Source organism: Ovis aries, chromosome 7 (genome assembly GCF_016772045.2).
Source record: "Ovis aries strain OAR_USU_Benz2616 breed Rambouillet chromosome 7, ARS-UI_Ramb_v3.0, whole genome shotgun sequence".
Taxonomy (NCBI): Eukaryota; Metazoa; Chordata; class Mammalia; order Artiodactyla; family Bovidae; genus Ovis; species Ovis aries.
The window spans coordinates 7683754-7701915 of record NC_056060.1 but is presented as its reverse complement, the minus strand read 5'-3'; the positions used below and the strand labels follow the sequence as shown (position 1 = coordinate 7701915).

The 18162-nt window shown below is 42.8% G+C and overlaps 1 protein-coding gene across 1 annotated transcript in view; it reads right to left on the bottom strand.

The window, feature by feature from the left end:
• The window catches only part of IQGAP2 (IQ motif containing GTPase activating protein 2), a 307827-nt gene that overhangs the window by 247643 nt on the left and 42022 nt on the right, over positions 1-18162 (bottom strand). Inside the window, exon 2 of the mRNA XM_012180670.5 lies at positions 11524-11623. Within this exon, the coding sequence (XP_012036060.3) occupies positions 11524-11623 (100 nt within the window). The remainder of the gene's footprint in view (positions 1-11523; positions 11624-18162) is intronic.

Below are 18162 nucleotides of genomic sequence, written 5' to 3'. Positions count from 1 at the left end.
GCACCAGAGAGAATCTTTCAAAGCCTGTGCATGTCTGCACAACCCCATGCCAGCAAAATTCACATAGCAAAGAAGCTATCAAGTTAGCTTTTAGGGCTTACCTAAAAAGAAAACCTAAAAATCCATATAATATTATTTAATATGGTAGAGGAATGCACAGCTTAGTTTAAGATGGCTCACAATTCCCCAAAATCAAAGCATAAATCACCTTGGTACCATAATCATTTAGACCAAGTCATCATCTAAGTCCCAACTCGGTTTCTGACAGTAACAAAATCTATCCTCCCCCTCCAAAGTACCCTTTCTGGGGTCAGTTTCAAAAGGCTATGTACATACCCTGGAGAAGGCAGCATCTAAGGGGGCCCCCAGTGATCTTCACCTTCTTGAATTCATCCCTTTGTGTAATCCTTCCCCCCACTGAACACAAGATGGATTTAGTAACTTGATTCTAATGAATAAAATACAGCAAACTTCAGGCCGTCATTTCTGAGAACAGGTTACAAGACTGGTTTCCACCGTACGTGCCCTTTCTGGCTCGCTCACTCTGATGGAAGCTAGTGCCAGGCTGTGAGCTGCCCTAGGGAGGGCCCGGAGGGCAAGGGAAGCCTCTGGCCAAAGCACAGGAAGACTAGGCGAATGCCGTCGAAACACCCCATGTGCTTAGAAGAGGGTCTGCCCTGCTAGAATCCTAAGAGGACCACAGGGACCCAGAGCCAGGGGACCCAGGAAGCTCTGCAGATTCCTGACTCCCGAAAGTTGTGAGATAAGGCCGTTCCTGGCAGTCCAGTGATAAAAAGTCAGTGCTTGCACTACAAGGGGCACAGGTTCCACCCCCTGGTGAGGGAAATGACATCCCACATGCTCCCAAATGCAGCCACACACACACAAAATGCAGATAACTATTTGCTGTTCTAAGTCACTGGGTTTGAGAGTAATCTGTTACACAGTCATGGATAACTAATGCATATGCCAGACATCCTCTGCCTCCTGACACAAGTTAGGGTTAGCTCTCCAAGACATCATCTAAATCCTTTAGCCTGTACAGAAACATAGCTCCTGGAGTGAAGAGCCACTTCATAAAGGAATCATCTCTCTTTTTTGAGATATGCTCTGAAAATATGTCTTTCATTTTCCCTTCACTGCCATTAATGTTAGTCATTTAAACTTAAGTCTCAAAATACTAATAACTTCTTAAACTTTTAAGTTTAACTTCTTAAACTTAAGACGTCTATATGCACAGACTTCAGAATTTTATAAACTATGAGCAAAGATTTCAGCCACACACAATCATTTTAATACACAAGTTACTCTTCCTCTCTTCATTCATTCATTGAAAAATACCCTCTACCCTTTTCTGGATATCTTCTAGTTTACTGTGTGGCATTAAGTTAACTAGAATTGCTAGCCTTTTAACGCAGGAGGAGCTTCCCAGGTGGTGCTAATGGGAAAGGACTTGTCTGTCAATGCAGGAGGTCTAAGAGACTTGGGTTCAATCCCTGTTTTTGGAAGATCCCCTGGACGAGGGCACAGCCACCTACTCCAGTATTCTTGCCTGGGGAATCCCATGGACAGAGAAGCCTGGCGGGCTACAGTCCATGGGGGTCACACAGACTCAGACACAACTGAGCAACTTGGCATGCAGGCACATATAATTCAGCAGGTCACATATAGGGCAGGAAGAATTTGTACCATCTGATTGTAATAGAGAATTTTCCACTGAGACAAATACCAAATTTAACCTCCAGGTTGGCAGTCTAGCCAATCATCCATAATCCTGTCTACCATGAATCTAATTCATACCTTACTTGTTACCTCTAGAACTAAAACATACAGGAAATAGAATACAATCAACCCTCATCAGTAACAAAAGTTCAGTGCTTGGCACTAAGTAATTCATTCAAATACGGAGGAGACACAATGTCACTGAGAGCTAGTAACTGGATTATCTGATTCAGATGGGGATGTCAGAGAAGGATTTCCTGGAAAAAGTGAGCCGCCACGGTGACTCGGTCAGGAAAGAACCAGCCTGCAATGCAGGAGACCCAGGTTCAATCCCTGAGTTGGGAAGATCCCCTGGAGAAAGAAATGGCAACCCATTCCAGTAGTCTTGCCAGGGAAATCCCATGGACAGAGGAGCCTGGCGGGCCACAGTCCATGGTGTCGCAAGAATCGGACATGACTTAGCAACTAAACCAACCACCACCACCATCTGAAGACAGAGCAGAGTCTCACTCGATAAAGGAGAGGAAACAGGATCAACACAGTGCAAACACCCTGTGGAGGACAGAACGCTGACATGAAAGGGGGTGAATGCAGCTGGAAGATACAGCAACAGGGATGGGCTCATGGTGAAACAGGAGATGCCTAAGGACTGGACCATGCAGAGCCTGTGAGTCCCCAGAGGAGTTTGGTTGTCATCCTCAGCATATTAAGAAACCACTAGAAGGGTTTAAACTAATCAGAATTTTGAAAAGATTCATCTGATAAAGGACTGAAGCAACCAAAGGAGTGGGGAAACCAATCAGAGACCACCACAGTAATCTAGCAAGTGATGCTGGAAGCCTGCAGTGGACTGATGGTGGAATTGAGACATGAATACATGAGGGGGATTTAGGAAGATGGGGGCTACATATGGGGAGATACCTATGCACACACAGAGAGAGATGAATGCACCAAATGGAAATGAAGGACCAAATTTTAAACCTGGGAGTAAAAGCTTTAACCTCACAGCAGTGAACTTTTTTCGAGGAAGTGTTATTAGCTTGTTTGAGCTCCCATCTCCCCAAGTGACCCTATTCTGCCTGTTTGTACACAATGGATGCTCCAAAAAAAAAAAAAAAAAATCAGAAAAATGAATAGTGTTTAGACATCTCATGTGTGTTCGGAGTACCTTCTATGTGCATTTTATCTGCTAAATACCATTTAATTGTATTTCACAGTTTTCTAAGGACCTCTCCAAGCCAGGCAGAGCAAGGGAACTTTTCTTTAACAAGAGCTTTAATGCGATATAATTTACATACGTTTGACTCTTTCAGTTGACTAAAAACAATCCAGTGGTTTTTAGTACACTCACAGCATTGTGCAACCATTGCCACAATCAATCTTAGAAGATTTTAGTCCTGGCCAAAAAGAAACTCACACCATGAGCATCACTCCCCAAACCCCTCCACCCTGCCAGCCCTAGGCAACCACAAGCCTACTTTCTGTCTCTATGGATGTGCCTACTCTAGACATTTCATACAAGCAGAATCATAGCAATGTATGGGGCCCTTTGTGTCGAGCTGCTTTCATTCAGCATAGTCTTGAGGTCCACCCATGCCGTAAATATGTAGCAATACTTCATTCTTTGTTTTTTAAGACTACTGTTTTAGGTTCACAGCAAAACTGAGGGGAAGGTACTGAGATTTCCCACATATCCCCTGCCCCCAGACATGCCCCAGGCCTCTCACAGTATCATCGTCCCACACCTGCGTGGAACATTCACTTTAATTGATGAACCTACATTGACAATCAGGTTTCCCTGATAGCTCAGTTGGTAAAGAATCTGCCTATAATGCAGGAGACCCCGTTTCAGTTCCTGGGTTGGGAAGATCCCCTGGAGAAGGGATAGGCTACCCACTCCAGTATTCTGGGGCTTCCCTGGCGGCTCAGCTGGTAAAGAATCTGCCCGCAATGTGGGAGACCTGGGCTCAGTCTCCGGGTTGGGAAGATCCCCTGGAGAAGGGAAAGGCTACCCACTCCAGTACTCTGGCCTGGAGAATTTCATGGACTGTATATCCATGGGGTCGCAAAGAGTTGGACACGACTGAGTGACTTTCACTGTCATATTGACAGTCACCCAAGTTCATATCCACAAAATAACCTATACTGACAACCACCCAAAGTTCACAGTAACATTAAAGTTCACCCTTGTTTCTATACATTCTATGGCTTTGGACAAACACATCATGACACTTATCTACCATTGTGGTATCTCACAGAGTATTCCTACTGTCCTAAAAAGTCCTCTCTGCTCCCATACTCATCTTCCTGATATTTCTACTGTCTCCACAGTTCTGCCTTCTCCAGAATATCTTATACATGGAGTCATATAGTATGTAGATTTTTTAGATAAGCACTTTTCGCATCATAATATGCATGTAAAGTTCCTCTGAGACTTTTCATGGCTTGATCATTTATTTCTTTTCAGTGCTGAATAATATTCTGTTGTTTGGATGTACCAAGGTTCATTTATGCATTCACCAACTGAAGGACATCGTGGTTGCTTCCAAGTTGTGGCTATTAAGGAAAAAGCTTCTATACACATCCCTGTGTAGCGTTCTGTGTGAACAGAGCCTTCATTCCACTGGGTAAACAGAAGGAGCACAATTGCTGGATGATATGGTAAGAATTTATTTTATTTTATTGGGGCTCCAAAATCACTGCAGATGGTGACTGCAGCCATGAAATTAAAAGACGCTTACTCCTTGGAAGAAAAGCTATGACAAACCTAGACAGCATATTCAAAAGCAGAGACATCACTTTGCCAACAAAGGTTTGTATAGTCAAAGCCAGACCTACATTTCCAGGAGTCATGGGTGGATGTGAGGGTTGGACCATAAAGAAGGCTGAGAGCCAAAGAATTGATGCTTTTGAACTGTGGTGCTGGAGAAGACTCTTGAGAGTCCCTTGGACTTCAAGGAGATCAAACGAGTCATCCTAAAGGAAGTCAGTCCTGAATATTCATTGGAAGGACTGACACTGAAGCTCCAATACTTTGGCCACCTGACGCAAAGAGTGGATTCATTGGGAAAGACCCTGATGCTGGGAAAGAGTGAGGGCAGGAGGAGAAGGGGACAACAGAGGATGAGATGGTTTCTATGGCATCACCAACTCAACGGACATGAGTTTGAGCAAACTCCAGGAGATGGTGAAGGACAGGGAAGCCTGGCGTGCTGCAGTCCATGGGGTCACAGAGAGTTGGACATGACTTAGCAACTGAACAACAAATGGTGAGAATGTTTAGTTTTGCAAGAAACTGTCTTCCAAAGTGGCTGCACCATTTTGCGTTTCCACAAACAAGAGTTCTTGGTGTTCCACATCTTTGACGGCATTTGGTGTTGTCGGTGTTCAGATCCTGGCCATTCTGGTAGGTGTGTAGGGGTGTTCTGTTGTTTTATTTTCCATTTCCCTGATGACATCTGATGTGGAGCACCTTTTCCTAGGTGTATTTGCCATCTGTATATCTTCTCTGGTGAGGTGTCATCTAACATCTTTTGCCCTTTATTAATCGGGTTGTTTTCTGGTTGTTGGGCTTGAAGAGTTCTTTATGTATCTTTGATAACATTCCTTTATCAGGTATGTCTTTTGAAAATACTTTCTCCCAGTCTGTGACTTGTCTTCTCATTCTATTTACATTGTCTGTTGTTGAGCACAAACTGTTAAATTTAATGAATTTAAAATTAAATCCATTTTTACCAGCTTACCAATGCTTTCTTTCATGGATCATGACATTGGTGCTGTGTCTTAAAAGCCATTGCCATACTCAAGTTCATCTAGGTTTTCTCCTTTATGATCCTCTCAGAGTTTTACAGTTTTGCATTTTACACGCACATCTGATCCATTTGTGAAGGCAATGGCACCCCACTCCAGTACTCTTGCCTGGAAACTCCCATGGATGGAGGAGCCCGGTAGGCTGCAGTCCATGGGGTCGCGAAGAGTCAGACACAACTGAGCGACTTCACTTTCACTTTTCACTTTCATGCACTGGAGAAGGAAATGGCAACCCACTCCAGTGTTCTTGCCTGGAGAATCCCAGGGACGGGGGCGCCTGGTGGGCTGCCGTCTATAGGGTCACACAGAGTCGGACACGACTGAAGCGACTTAGCACCAGCAGCAGCTGCTGATCCATCCGAGCCCACTTCTGTGAAGCATGCAAGGTCTGTGTCTAGACGCACCGCCTGTATGTGGATGTCCAGTTGTCCCAGCACCATGTGTTGAAAAGACCATCTTTGCTCCACTGTACTGCTTTGCTCCTCTGTCAAAGTTCACGTGACTGTATCTATATGTCTGTGCTCTCGGTCCTACCCCACTGATCTATTCACCCATTTTTTTCACCAGTGCCACAATGTCTTGATTACTGCAGCTATACATTAAGTTTGAAGTCAGGGAGCATCATTCCTCCAACTTTGTTCTCCTTCAATATTGTGTTGGCTATTTTTAGATCTTTTGCTTCTCCCTGTAAACTTTAGAACCTGGTTGTTGATATCCACAAAATAACTTTCAGGGATTTTGAGTAGGACTGCGTTGTATCTATAGATCAAGCTGGGAAGAACTACCTTGACAATATTGAGTCTTCCTATCCGTGAATATGGACTATCAGTTTATTCAGTTCTTTGATTTCACTCATCAGACTTTTGTGCTTTTCCTCGTATAGATCTTGTATATATTTTGCTAAATTTATACCTAAACACAAAGCTATGACCAACCTAGACATCATATTAAAAAGAAGAGACATTACTTTGCTGACAAAGGGTCTGTCTAGTCAAAGCTATGTTTTTTCCAGCAGTCATGCATGGACATGAGAGTTGGACCATAAAGAAAGCTGAGCACCAAAGAATTGATGCTTTTGAACTGTGGTGTTGGAGAAGACTCTTGAGAGTCCCTTGGACTACATGGAGACCCAACCAGTCCATCCTAAAAAGAAATCAGTCCTAAATATTCATTAGAAGAACTGATGCTGAAGCTTAAACGCCAATATTTTGGCCACGTGATGAGAACTGACTCATTGGAAAAGACCCTGATGCTGGGAAAGACTGAAGGCATGAGAAGGGGATGGCAGAGGATAAGATGGTTGGGTGGCATCACCGACTCGATGGACATGGGTTTGAGCAAGCTCCGGAAGCTGGTGATGGACAGGAAAGCCTGGGGTGCTGCAGTCCATGGGGTCACAAAGAGTCAGACATGACTGAGCGACTGAACTGATACCTAAACATTTCATTTTGAGGGATGCTAAGGTAAATGGTGTTTAGCTGTTCATTGCTGGTACATAGGAAAGCTGCTGACTTATATGTTAACCCTGTATGCTGCAAGTTTTCTCTAATTGCTTATTAGTTCCAGGATTCTTTTATCCTTCTTTCAGGTTTTCTATACTGTCAATCTTGTCATCTGCAAACAAAGATAGTTTTTATCTTCCTTTTCAAACTCAATAGCTTTTATTTCCTATATTTCTTTTATTGCATTAGCTAAAATTTCCACTATAAAGTTGAAATGGCGTGGCTAGAGGGAATATCTTTGCCTTGCCCCTAATCTTAGTAGGAAAGTTGTAAGCTTCTCGTCAAGAAGTCTGATGTTAGCTGTAGGGTTTTTTGTTAATAGTCTTTCTCAAGTTGAGGATGTTTCCCTATATTCCAATTTTCCTAAGAGTTTTTATCATAAATAGGTGCTAGATTTTGTCAAAATGCTTTTTCCACATCTATTGATATAATCACGTGATTTTTCTTATCTAGACTGTTGATGTGATGGAGCACATTTAATTTGACTTTCAAATGCTGAGCCAGCCTTGCAAACCTCGGATAAACCCCACTTGGTTGTGATTCATATAGTTCTTTTTATACACTGTTAAATCTGATTTACTCATATTTATTTTATAGCTGAAGAATGCTTCATTCTACAGATGACTGTTTATTCATTCATCACTAGATGGACATTTGAGTTGTTTCTACTTTCTGCCCTAATGAATAACAGCATTTCAGTGAATATTTGTGTGAAGGTTTTTATGTGGACGTGGGTTTTCCATTTTCTTGGGGATATACCTAGTGGTGGAATTGCTGAACCAAATGGTAACTCTGTACTTAATTTTTTGAGGAGCTGCCAGACTATTTTACAAAGTAGCTCCACCATTTTACAATTCAACAAATGGATGAGGGTTCCAATCTCTCTACATCCTTGCAAACAATTCCTTTTGATTATGGCTATCCTAGCATGAAATGGTATCTCACTGTGGCTTTAAATTGCATTTCCCATGAGATGGCTGGATGGCATCACTGACTCGATGGATATGAGTCTGAGTGAACTCCGGGAGTTGGTGATGGACAGGGAGGCCTGGCATACTGCGATTCATGGGGTCGCAAAGAGTTGGACAAGACTGAGTGACTGAACTGAACTGAAAGACTGATGTTAAGCATCTTGTCTTGTTCTTATGGTTCACTGTGTATCTTATTTGGAAAAAAAAAGTCTATTCAGAAACTTGGCCCATTTTTAAACTAGGCTATTTACTTTTTATGTTGAGTTATGAGTTCTTTATATATTCTGAATATGTCACTATTAAGTATATGATTTGCAAATATTTTCTCCCATTCCATGGGTAGTCTTTTTAGTTTCTTGGTGGTATCCCTTTGAATCAAGGAAGGTTTAATTTTCATGATGTCTAACTCATCCTTTTTTTTGGTGAGGGGGAGGCTTGTGCTTTTGGTGTTGTCTCAAAAACCACTCTCTCAAAAACTCAAGGTTGCAAAAATTTACCTCTGTTTTCTTCTAAGAGATTTATAGTCGTTGTCTACACATTTTAATTATCATAACAAATCATTTTGAGATAATTTTTGTATGGTGTGAGGTAGGGATCCAAATTCATTTTTATGCCTGTGTACATCCAGCTGTCTCAGGATCATTTGTTGAAAGACTGCTTTTTTTCCCCCTGATGAATTGTCTTGATCAAATGGTTATTAGGTTGAACTAGGCTTGCATTCCTGTGATAAATCCCACTTGGTGGTATATAAGCCTTTTCATATGTTGCTTAACTCAGTTTGAGTTTGTTGAGAATTTTTGTATTTGTATTCATAAGGATATTGGTCTATAGTTTTCTTGAGGTATCTTTGTCTGGTTTTCATATCAGAGTAATACTGGTCTCAACAAAAAGAGTTAGGAAGTGTTTCTTCCTCTTACATTTTTTTAAAGAGTAGGAAGTTTTTTTGAGTACTAACTCAATTTTTTTTTTACTTGTTTTACATTTATTTAGTTTTCAAAATTTCTTTTTGAGTCAGTTTTAGTAGTTTGTATCTTTCTAGGAGACCATACATTTCATCTAGGTTAACCAATCCATTGGCATATAATCATTTATAACATTCCATCAACATCCTTTTTATTTCTTCTATAAGGCTGGCAGTGATATCCCCTCTGAATGAAGCAACTTTAAAATGGTCTGAGATTAACAATCACAGAATCCTGAAATTACTAAAACTAAAATTGAAGATATATCTATTGGACCCCAACAATTCTGAATTTAAAAAAATTTTGAGTTACAGGACATATAAGCTAAATATCCTACCAGTTCTCACCTCTGGAAAGAAAAAATAGAGGCAAAAATACAGAACCCAACACATTTCTAGTTAAAATACACCAAAGTCAGTTCAACTGAAATAAACAAGAAACAGTTCCTGGATAAATTTTCACATTCTAAGTACACCATTCAATAGAAATTCAATATCCTAAAGCAACTACACTCACAGGAACACACACATGTATACACTTTAATACATCCAATAAGATAAATTCCTAATGCATTAACAGTGTAAGAGAATCAGGCAGTAAACTCTCTCAAATAAATAACTTTTTGAACAGAGACTAACTCACTCCATTTATGTTTTGAGTTTAGGGCCAGACTTCTGTACACTATGCTTTCTGAAATCACAGCACACATATTACTAGCCAAATAATTTTCACATACTCCATAACCAAAAACCAACTTCCCAGAAAGTCATAAGAAGTGTTCAGATATTAATAAAAGATTCATGAATACATATTACATCTAAATCTCTACTTGCAAGATAAATTTAGGAAAACCATCTTAAAGGAAAAACTGTATTTTACCATCTATTCTTTCGATGAAACTGTTCCTAAGGAAGCTTTCTTCAAAGAACTTGGGCTGACTGTCATGCTGACTTTTTGAAATTAAAATTTAAGTGCACAATTTTGAAAACACTAAAGAAGATGACAAGCTTCCAAGCTATCTTGATACCACTTTGATACATTCAGGAGAAAACTATGCTTGTTATAACCATACACCTGAGTGGCACTTCAAAGAACACTTACAACCTTCTTAGTTGATTTTTAGTGGGGGGGAAAACCCATTAAGTAAGTAGGGCAGGTAGTGGTAACATCTTTATCATCTCATTAGAGAGGAGACAAAACTGAACTTCCTACAGGGTTGACCTGTCCAAAGTCACAGAGTTCAGAAATGATGAAGCTGAGACCAGAAAATCCAGTCTACTGACTTCCAGTCAGACACCTTTTCCTTTTGAGTGACACTGCTCCCCACTTCTAGACGCCTGGAGGCAAAAACTTAGAACTCAAAGTGCGTATCAGGAGGAAGTTTCCACTAACTCTCCTGAAGCTTTTTCACTGAAAGTATGCTTATTTTGAATGTCTGTGAATCCCTATCCTTATCTAACTATAGCCACAATTTGGCTAAAAGCATGTTTTTAATAATCTTAGACATACAGTGAGTCTTCAGTGACTTGCAACCTGTCAACTTCCAGACATGTTAAATAACCTTTAAAACTTAGCCTTTAGAGCTTAGAGCTAAGAGGCACTGTGAAAACATTAAACAATCCTGGAAAACCCCCTTTTAAGCAATTTTGAGGCCAAATTTGTGTGCGTGTCACTCGATGGTCTTCTACAAAGCACTGATTAAAATCCTCATTCTTTGAGCTCTGTAGGTAGCTATTTATAAGTGATCAGAGAGAATTAGCTCCAACGACCATTAACTCCGTGTTTATTTTCTACAGAGGTAAGAGAGCTGGAACATATCTGTCCATGGAGCAATACTGTTGCTTAAACACAGTGCAAAGCATTAAGTCAGAATCTACCTCAAGGCACATGGGCATTGCAGTAAGCACCCAGCAAAGGACAAAGTTCTGATTCTCCTGATACAGAGGCCTAAGTGTAAATACTTTCTTTATCGTCACTTTCTCCTTGGAGAAGCCAACATTTCCTTGTAATCTAAAAAGTCAGTGCGATTTTCAGAGACAACATACCTTCAGTGATCACACACCCATGAGTTAAAAAGGAGACTGCTGTCATAAACCTGCTCTCTACCTTAGTGAGCAACGGACTTCAGTCCAACATGCTGTGGGCATGTAGGAATATATAATTACACAGTAATTAATAATAATAGTGATAATTATAATCACTGGGGTAGGGTTGGGAAAAAGATCTGAGGACACTCTGAGGAAAAGGAAGTTGGTTTAAGTCTCTGCAGCTCCCCCAACATCCTTGCCAGAGAGATGAGAAATTTTGAAATAATCTGTAATTTTCCAAGAGATTTCCTGGGAGGCTCTGAGGAAGAAAAAGGAACAGCTGCCTCCCTAGTGCCTTGATATTGGCTGTGCGAGCAACTTTTTCTCAATTCTTCCACTGACAACACACAGGTTGATTCTTCCCCCATTACCTTAGTACTAACAAGGCTGCAAATGAGTTATTAAAAATATAGTATCCAAAGCTCATCTCTAAGAGAAGGGGCACAAATAGATTAAGTCTGACTCTTACCTTTTGGCTTCCTCCAGGTGACACAAATATTCGTAAGCGATATTCTGCCGCCTCCTCTCATCCATCTCCTCTGCAGAGAGTCTTTCATCATCTACAATAGCTGGAAGGAGAGGATAACATCACATCACTTGGAAGAACAGTGTTCAAATCATGAGATGACCAACTAGAAAAAAATTTACATGCAGCTCAACACTGAACACTGAGATACACTGAACACTGAGATGGGAGTATTGAAACATCAACCACAGAAAGAGAATTGGATTTTACAATGTTATATTATTTCTAGCAAAAACTGCAATACTGAAGTATCAGTTCAGCTGCTCAGTCATGTCTGACTCGTTGCTACCCCATGGACTGCAGCACGCCAGGCTTCCCTGTCCATCACCAGCTCCTGGAGCCTACTCAAACTCAAGTGCATGGAGTCGGTGATGCCATCCAACCATCTCATCCTCTGTCACCCCTTCTCCTCCCACCCTCTGAAGTGTACGTGGACACTACACAACAGAAAGAGAACAGTGATCAGACCTCACGGATGTGGCGCCACAGGATTTAGACAGCCTCAAACCAACCAGAGGATGGTCTACCAGCAGTAACGGTCCTCAACAAGCTTGGAGAATTGGTCCAGCGGCTCAGAGAATCAGATTGTCCTGGAAATTCTGGGGTGGAACAAAGAATCTGCAAGGGCTTGTGTTTTCCCACTCCTAGAGGGGACTGAGGCATCTCATTCAACCCCAATCCTATTTTACAGACGATAAAGTCACTAAAATTCCTCCCTTGCCTATCTCTCAGCCTTTACAAGGCTTTCACGGTCAACAGGTATCCAAAAGAAAAACGCAGTGGAGACAGCCAGGGAGCAGCGTCTTCAGGCCCACACTCTTTATTCCAACACAAGCCTAGTTTATAAACTGCCACACGCCAGCCCCGCTTTTTTGTAGAGGACTCAGCCTCCCCGCTTCCTGACTGCACTTCCTCTGCTTGCGGCCTCAGCACCACCCGGCAGCCGCCAACAGTCACATCAGCCAAGTCTTGGCTGCCTATTTACGGGACAACACTCCTCTCTCATAAAAAGAACCCCTTCCCCCTCTTCGGTCCTGAGTGTCCATTCTGATGGCTGTAAAATGAATTTGGTTTCTCATTGGTGAGATTTCTCATCTAATGAAGACGGTGTGTGTAAGCAGCACAAGGGGCAGGACTGCCAGTGTTTGCTCTTGTTCCCCAGTCGCCAGCTCCAATCAGCCGTTTATTAAACGGGACCCCTGGGCTCCCCTTGTGGTTTAGATGGTAAAGAATCCGTCTACGATGCAGGAGACCTGGGTTCGATCCCTGGGTTGGGAAGATTCTCTGGAGAAGGGAAAGGCTCCCCACTCCAGTATTCTGGCCTGGAGAATTCCATGGACTGTATACTCCATGGGGTGGCAAAGAGTTGGACACGACTGAGCGACTTTCACTTCACTTTGCTCCCAAGCAGAAGAGAGGATATGAAGGTCACTCATCCATTCCCCAAGAAAGACCAAGCACACACCCGACTAACGAGGCACCTGAAACATCAATCTGGCAGGCAAAAGGAATTAGGAGCAAGATTTGAACTCTTCTTGGGCAAGTACAATGCTCAACACTTAAGATCTAAAGTGAAGTGAAGTCGCTCAGTCGTGTCCGACTCTTTGCCACCCCATGGACTGTAGCCTACCAGGCTCCTCCCTCCATGGGATTCTCCAGGCAAGAGTACTGGAGTGGGTTGCCATTTCCTTCTCCAGGAGATCTTCCCAACCCAGGGATCGAACCCAGGTCTCCCGCATTGCAGGCAAATGCTTCACCATCTGAGCCACCAGGGAAGACTCTAAGATCTAAAAATAATAACCAAATCCTCAAAGACTTCAAAAGAAAGGGGAGATTGTGTTTTCATCAATATGTGGATATAGATATGTATAAACATATATAATATACATATATAAAAATATACACACACACACACACACACACACACATATATATATATATATATATAAAAGACAGAATACCATAAGCATGGGAATATGTACTAGATGCTTACTTATTATGCACTTAATTTCCTTCAAGGCTTAGGCAGGATTTAGTATGCAGTGTCTCATTTAAGTCTCAGGACTCTCTCTGAGGCAGGAATGTACTCTACCGCACTTTACCTTTGAGCAAACAGCCTGAGAAACCATTTGCCCAAATGAGGAGCAGAGACATTAGAGCTAGAAATATTAGTTGGGGGGTGGCGGGGGGGAAGCAAGTAGAGAACTTCAGGAAATGTCTTTGCTTATGGGTGAGGAAGAAAAGGAAACAGCAGAAGAGGCAACTAAAGAGCCTCTTGATGAGGGTAAAAGAGTAGAGTGAAAAAGCTGGCTTAAAACTCGACATTCCCCAAACTAAGAGCCTGGCATCCAGTCCCAGCACTTCATGGCAAATAGAAAAGGAAAAAGTGGGAGCAGGGACAGGTTTTATTTTCTTGGGCTTCAAAATCACTGGTGATGGCGACTGCAGACATGAAATTAAAAGACGCTTGCTCCTTGGAACGAAAGCTATACAGATAGTCAAAACTATGGTTTTTCCAGTAGTCAGGTACAAATGTGAGAATTAGACCATAAAGAAGGCTGAGCACCCCAAAATTGATGCTTTGGAACTGTAGTGCTGGAGGACTCTTGGGAGTCCCTTGAACAGCAAGGAGATCAAATCAGTCAATCCTAAAGGCAATCAATCCTGAATATTCACTGGAAGGACTGATGCTGAAGCTAAAGCTCCAATACTTTGGCTACCTGATGTGAAGAGATGACTCATTGGAAAAGACCCTGATGCTGGGAAGGATTGAAGGCAAAAGGAGAAGAGCACAGCAGAGGATGAGATGGTTGGATGGCATCACCAAGTCAATGGACATGAATCTGAACAAACTCCAGGAGACAGTGAAGGACAGGGGAGCCTGGCGCCCTGCAGTCCATGGGGTTGCAAAGAGTCAGACATGACTTAGCAACTGAACAACGTCCCTCCCCCGCCCATTCTCCTCTCTGTTACCAGAAGCTCCTTTCTAACACACAGTCCTACTGATGTTATTGTTTGTCTTCAAACCTTCTATGGATCTTCATTTCCTACAGAACAAAGCTCTGGAAGAGAACATGTTTCCTCTCCTCCCCTACATGAACGACCACTTTCCAGCGAACCTTCACAAAGTGGGATAAGTATATTCTTTTCATCCTGGCTGATGGAATCCTACCCATCTTTCAGGTTAAACTCCAGGACCACGTCCTTCCCAAAGTCTCCCCTGATTGATTCTATTCACAACGTCCTCTCTTTTGGTACCAAAACTGAACAGGACCCTGAGGGGCCCTCCTGGGGACAAATTCTTTACATGTCCTTCATTTCTTGTTTGCGGGGAAAGGGTTTCAGCCTCCTAGACCTTCCTTCCCTGAGTACCAAAGGACAGATTCCAACAGTCACTAATCAGGGAATGGAGGAGAAGCAGAAAAAAAAGGAGCAATCAAGAATCAATAATGCATCTATGGGGCAGGATCCTGGTTTCTCTTCAAGGAATATGCTTAACAATATATTTGAGCTCTTCTGCAGAACTAAGGCCCTCACTCAAGAGAAGGATGATAACTTCAGGCAGAGAACAAGATTCCCGAAGCACCGCCCTAGTAGCTCATCAACAACCAATCAGAAGAAAGCCACGTACTCCTCAGCCCTCACCCCAAATTCTGCCCATAAAAACTCCTCCCTGAAAACCATGAGAGAAATTCAGGGCTCTGAGCATGAGCCACCCATTCTCCGCGCGTGGCCCTTTTCCCTGCTCCAAGCCCTCAGGTTTGGCTTTGTCCGGCCTCGCTGTGTGCCTTCCTGGGCACATGAACCTCCGTTCTGCGCCGGTGCCTCCTCCACGGCTTTAACAGCAAATCCTATGAGACAGGCGTGTGTCCTCAAGGTGTCAGCACACCTCCTGGCAGAGGCTGCACACCCCATGAAAGTACTGAGGAACAAATCATCTTCTTTTCAGGAAACTAATAAACAGGCTTTAAAATATCTACCTGGGGTACTGTTATTTGCCCATTTACGTTGAATAAAGGATGCGGTCACTGATGAAGGAAATACGGCACTGTTCTGTAGACTCCACTCGACTAACATTCAATTCACAGATTCTATGAGCCAAGCAAGAGTCAGATCACCGGACATGGGGCAGTGAACAAAGCAAAAACTGCATGTCCTCACGGCACATTTTACAGATTCCTCCCTTCCCTTCTAACCTGGCCCACTGGACCACGGCCCCGGCCTCTCCTCTTCCAACCACACACTTCAACGTCACCTTCCTTCCTTCATGACCTATTGTGTCAAAGTGAACGCCAAGGTTACAAGTGTGAGAATGTCTTAATTCCAACAAAAGCAGATCTCTCTGGGCCACAAAGGTTGCCTGCAAATATTTCTGCATTACTCAACGTTTACTAAATAGCAACTTCTGATAAGAGACACAGGCCTGGATACTAAACCTGCCATTTAAAGAGCCTTCACGGAGCTGATAAAATACACTTAAGCATGACACTACCACCCATAAAGCACTCTTCCATATTATTGTGTGGTTTTCATCATCTCCCTGAAAGATAGGCGTTATCTCTTTCTTACAATTGAGGACAGGGTCAAGCCAGGGGAAGGGACTGCCATGGCTACTGCTGGGTCAGTGGCGGAGCCAGGGCTGCAGCTGAGGGCCCTCAGTACCCTTGCCCTGCTCTCTGCCCAGCACCACGCTGCTGCTACTGAAGTTGAAAGAGCCTTGTCACTGTCAAGCCCAAGGGAAGAGCACTAAAGTGCCTTCAAAACTGCTTTTAAATTGATTAACTGAGACTTCCTCTAAAGTTCATCTTTACTTGCTGCCTTGAACACTAAGAAACACAGGATATCATGAAAAACTCCTTCCTGAAGTATTAGCAACTCACAAAACACTTCCTGTAATGTTAGCCAACATTGGCTAAAAGATAGTAAAGCAAGCACATTCTATGGAAATCACAGTTCAGTTCAGTTCAGTCACTCAGTCGTGTTCAACTCTTTGCAACCCCATGACCGCAGCACGCCAGGCCTCCCTGTCCATCACCAACTCCCAGAGTTTACCCAAATTCATGTCCACTGAGTCGGTGATGCCATCCAGCCATCTCATCCTCTGTCGTCCCCTTCTCCTCCTGCCCCCAATCTTCCCCAGCATCAGGGTCTTTTCCATTGAGTCAGCTCTTCGCATCAGGTGGCCACAGTATTGGAGTTTCAGCTTCAGCATCAGTCCCTCCAATGAACACCCAGGACTGATCTCCTTTAGGACGGACTGGTTGGATCTCCTTGCAGTCCAAGGGACTCTCAAGAGTCTTCTCCAACACCACAGTTCAAAAGCGTCAATTCTGCTGAGCTCAGCTTTCTTTATAGGCCAACTCTCACATCCATACATGACCACTGGAAAACCATAGTCTTGACTAGATGGACCTTTGTTGATAAAGTAAAGTCTCTGCTTTTTAATATGCTGTCTAGGTTGGTCATAACCTTCCTTCCAAGGAGTACGTGTCTTTTAATTTCATGGCTGCAGTCACCATCTGCAGTGATTTTGGAGGCCCCAAAAATAAAGGCAGCCACTGTTTCCATTGTTTCCCCATCTATTTGCTATGAAGTGATGGGACCGCATGCCATTATCTTAGTTTTCTGAATGTCAAGCTTTAAGCCAACTTTTTCACTCTCCTCTTTCATTTTCATCAAGAGGCTCTTTAGGTCTTCTTTGCTTTCTGCCATAAGGATTGTGTCATCTGCGTATCTGAGGTTATTGATATTTCTCCCTGCAGTCTTGATTCCAGCTTGTGCTTCATCAAGCCCAGCGTTTCTCATGATGTACTCTGCATAGAAGTTAAATAAGCAGGGTGACAATATACAGCCTTGACGTACTCCTTTTCTAATTTGGAAACAGTCTGTTGTTCCATGTCCAGTTCTAACTGTTGCTTCCTGACCTGCATACAGGTTTCTCAAGAAGCAGGTCAGGTGGTCTGGTATTCCCATCTCTTTCAGAATTTTCCACAGTTTATTGTGATCCACACAGTCAAAGGCTTTGGCATAGTCAATAAAGCAGAAATAGATGTTTTTCTGGAACTTTCTTGCTTTTCGATGATCCAGCGGATGTTGGCAATTTGATCTCTGGTTCCTCTGCCTTTTCTAAACATTATAGGGTTTATTCAGAGGTTTAAGGAGCAGGATGAGTTGGTAGAAAAGCTTTTGAAGTAGAACTATGAAGTCAGAAACAGAATGAACCCTAAAGAGTTTATTTTTCAAAGAACACCCACAAAATCCACTGTGAAAATAGACCAAGACCGTCTTGACTCATGAAGGAACTGGCACGGTCACATGTTCACTTCAGCTACTCTACTTGCCCCTTCACACGGGAGACCAAGGCCACCACCTCCTTTGCCTTAAAATGTATTCATTTGTTCAACAAATATTAGAGGGGTTGCTCTGTGCCAGTCTGTTCTAGGGGACAGCACACAAAGTCCCTCATGCGGTTTTTATTAAACAACTGAAAGTGAAAATGTTAGTGCTCAGTCGTGTCCAACTCTTTTTTGACTCCATGGACAGTAGGCCACCAGGCTCCCCAGTCCATGGAATTCTCCAGGC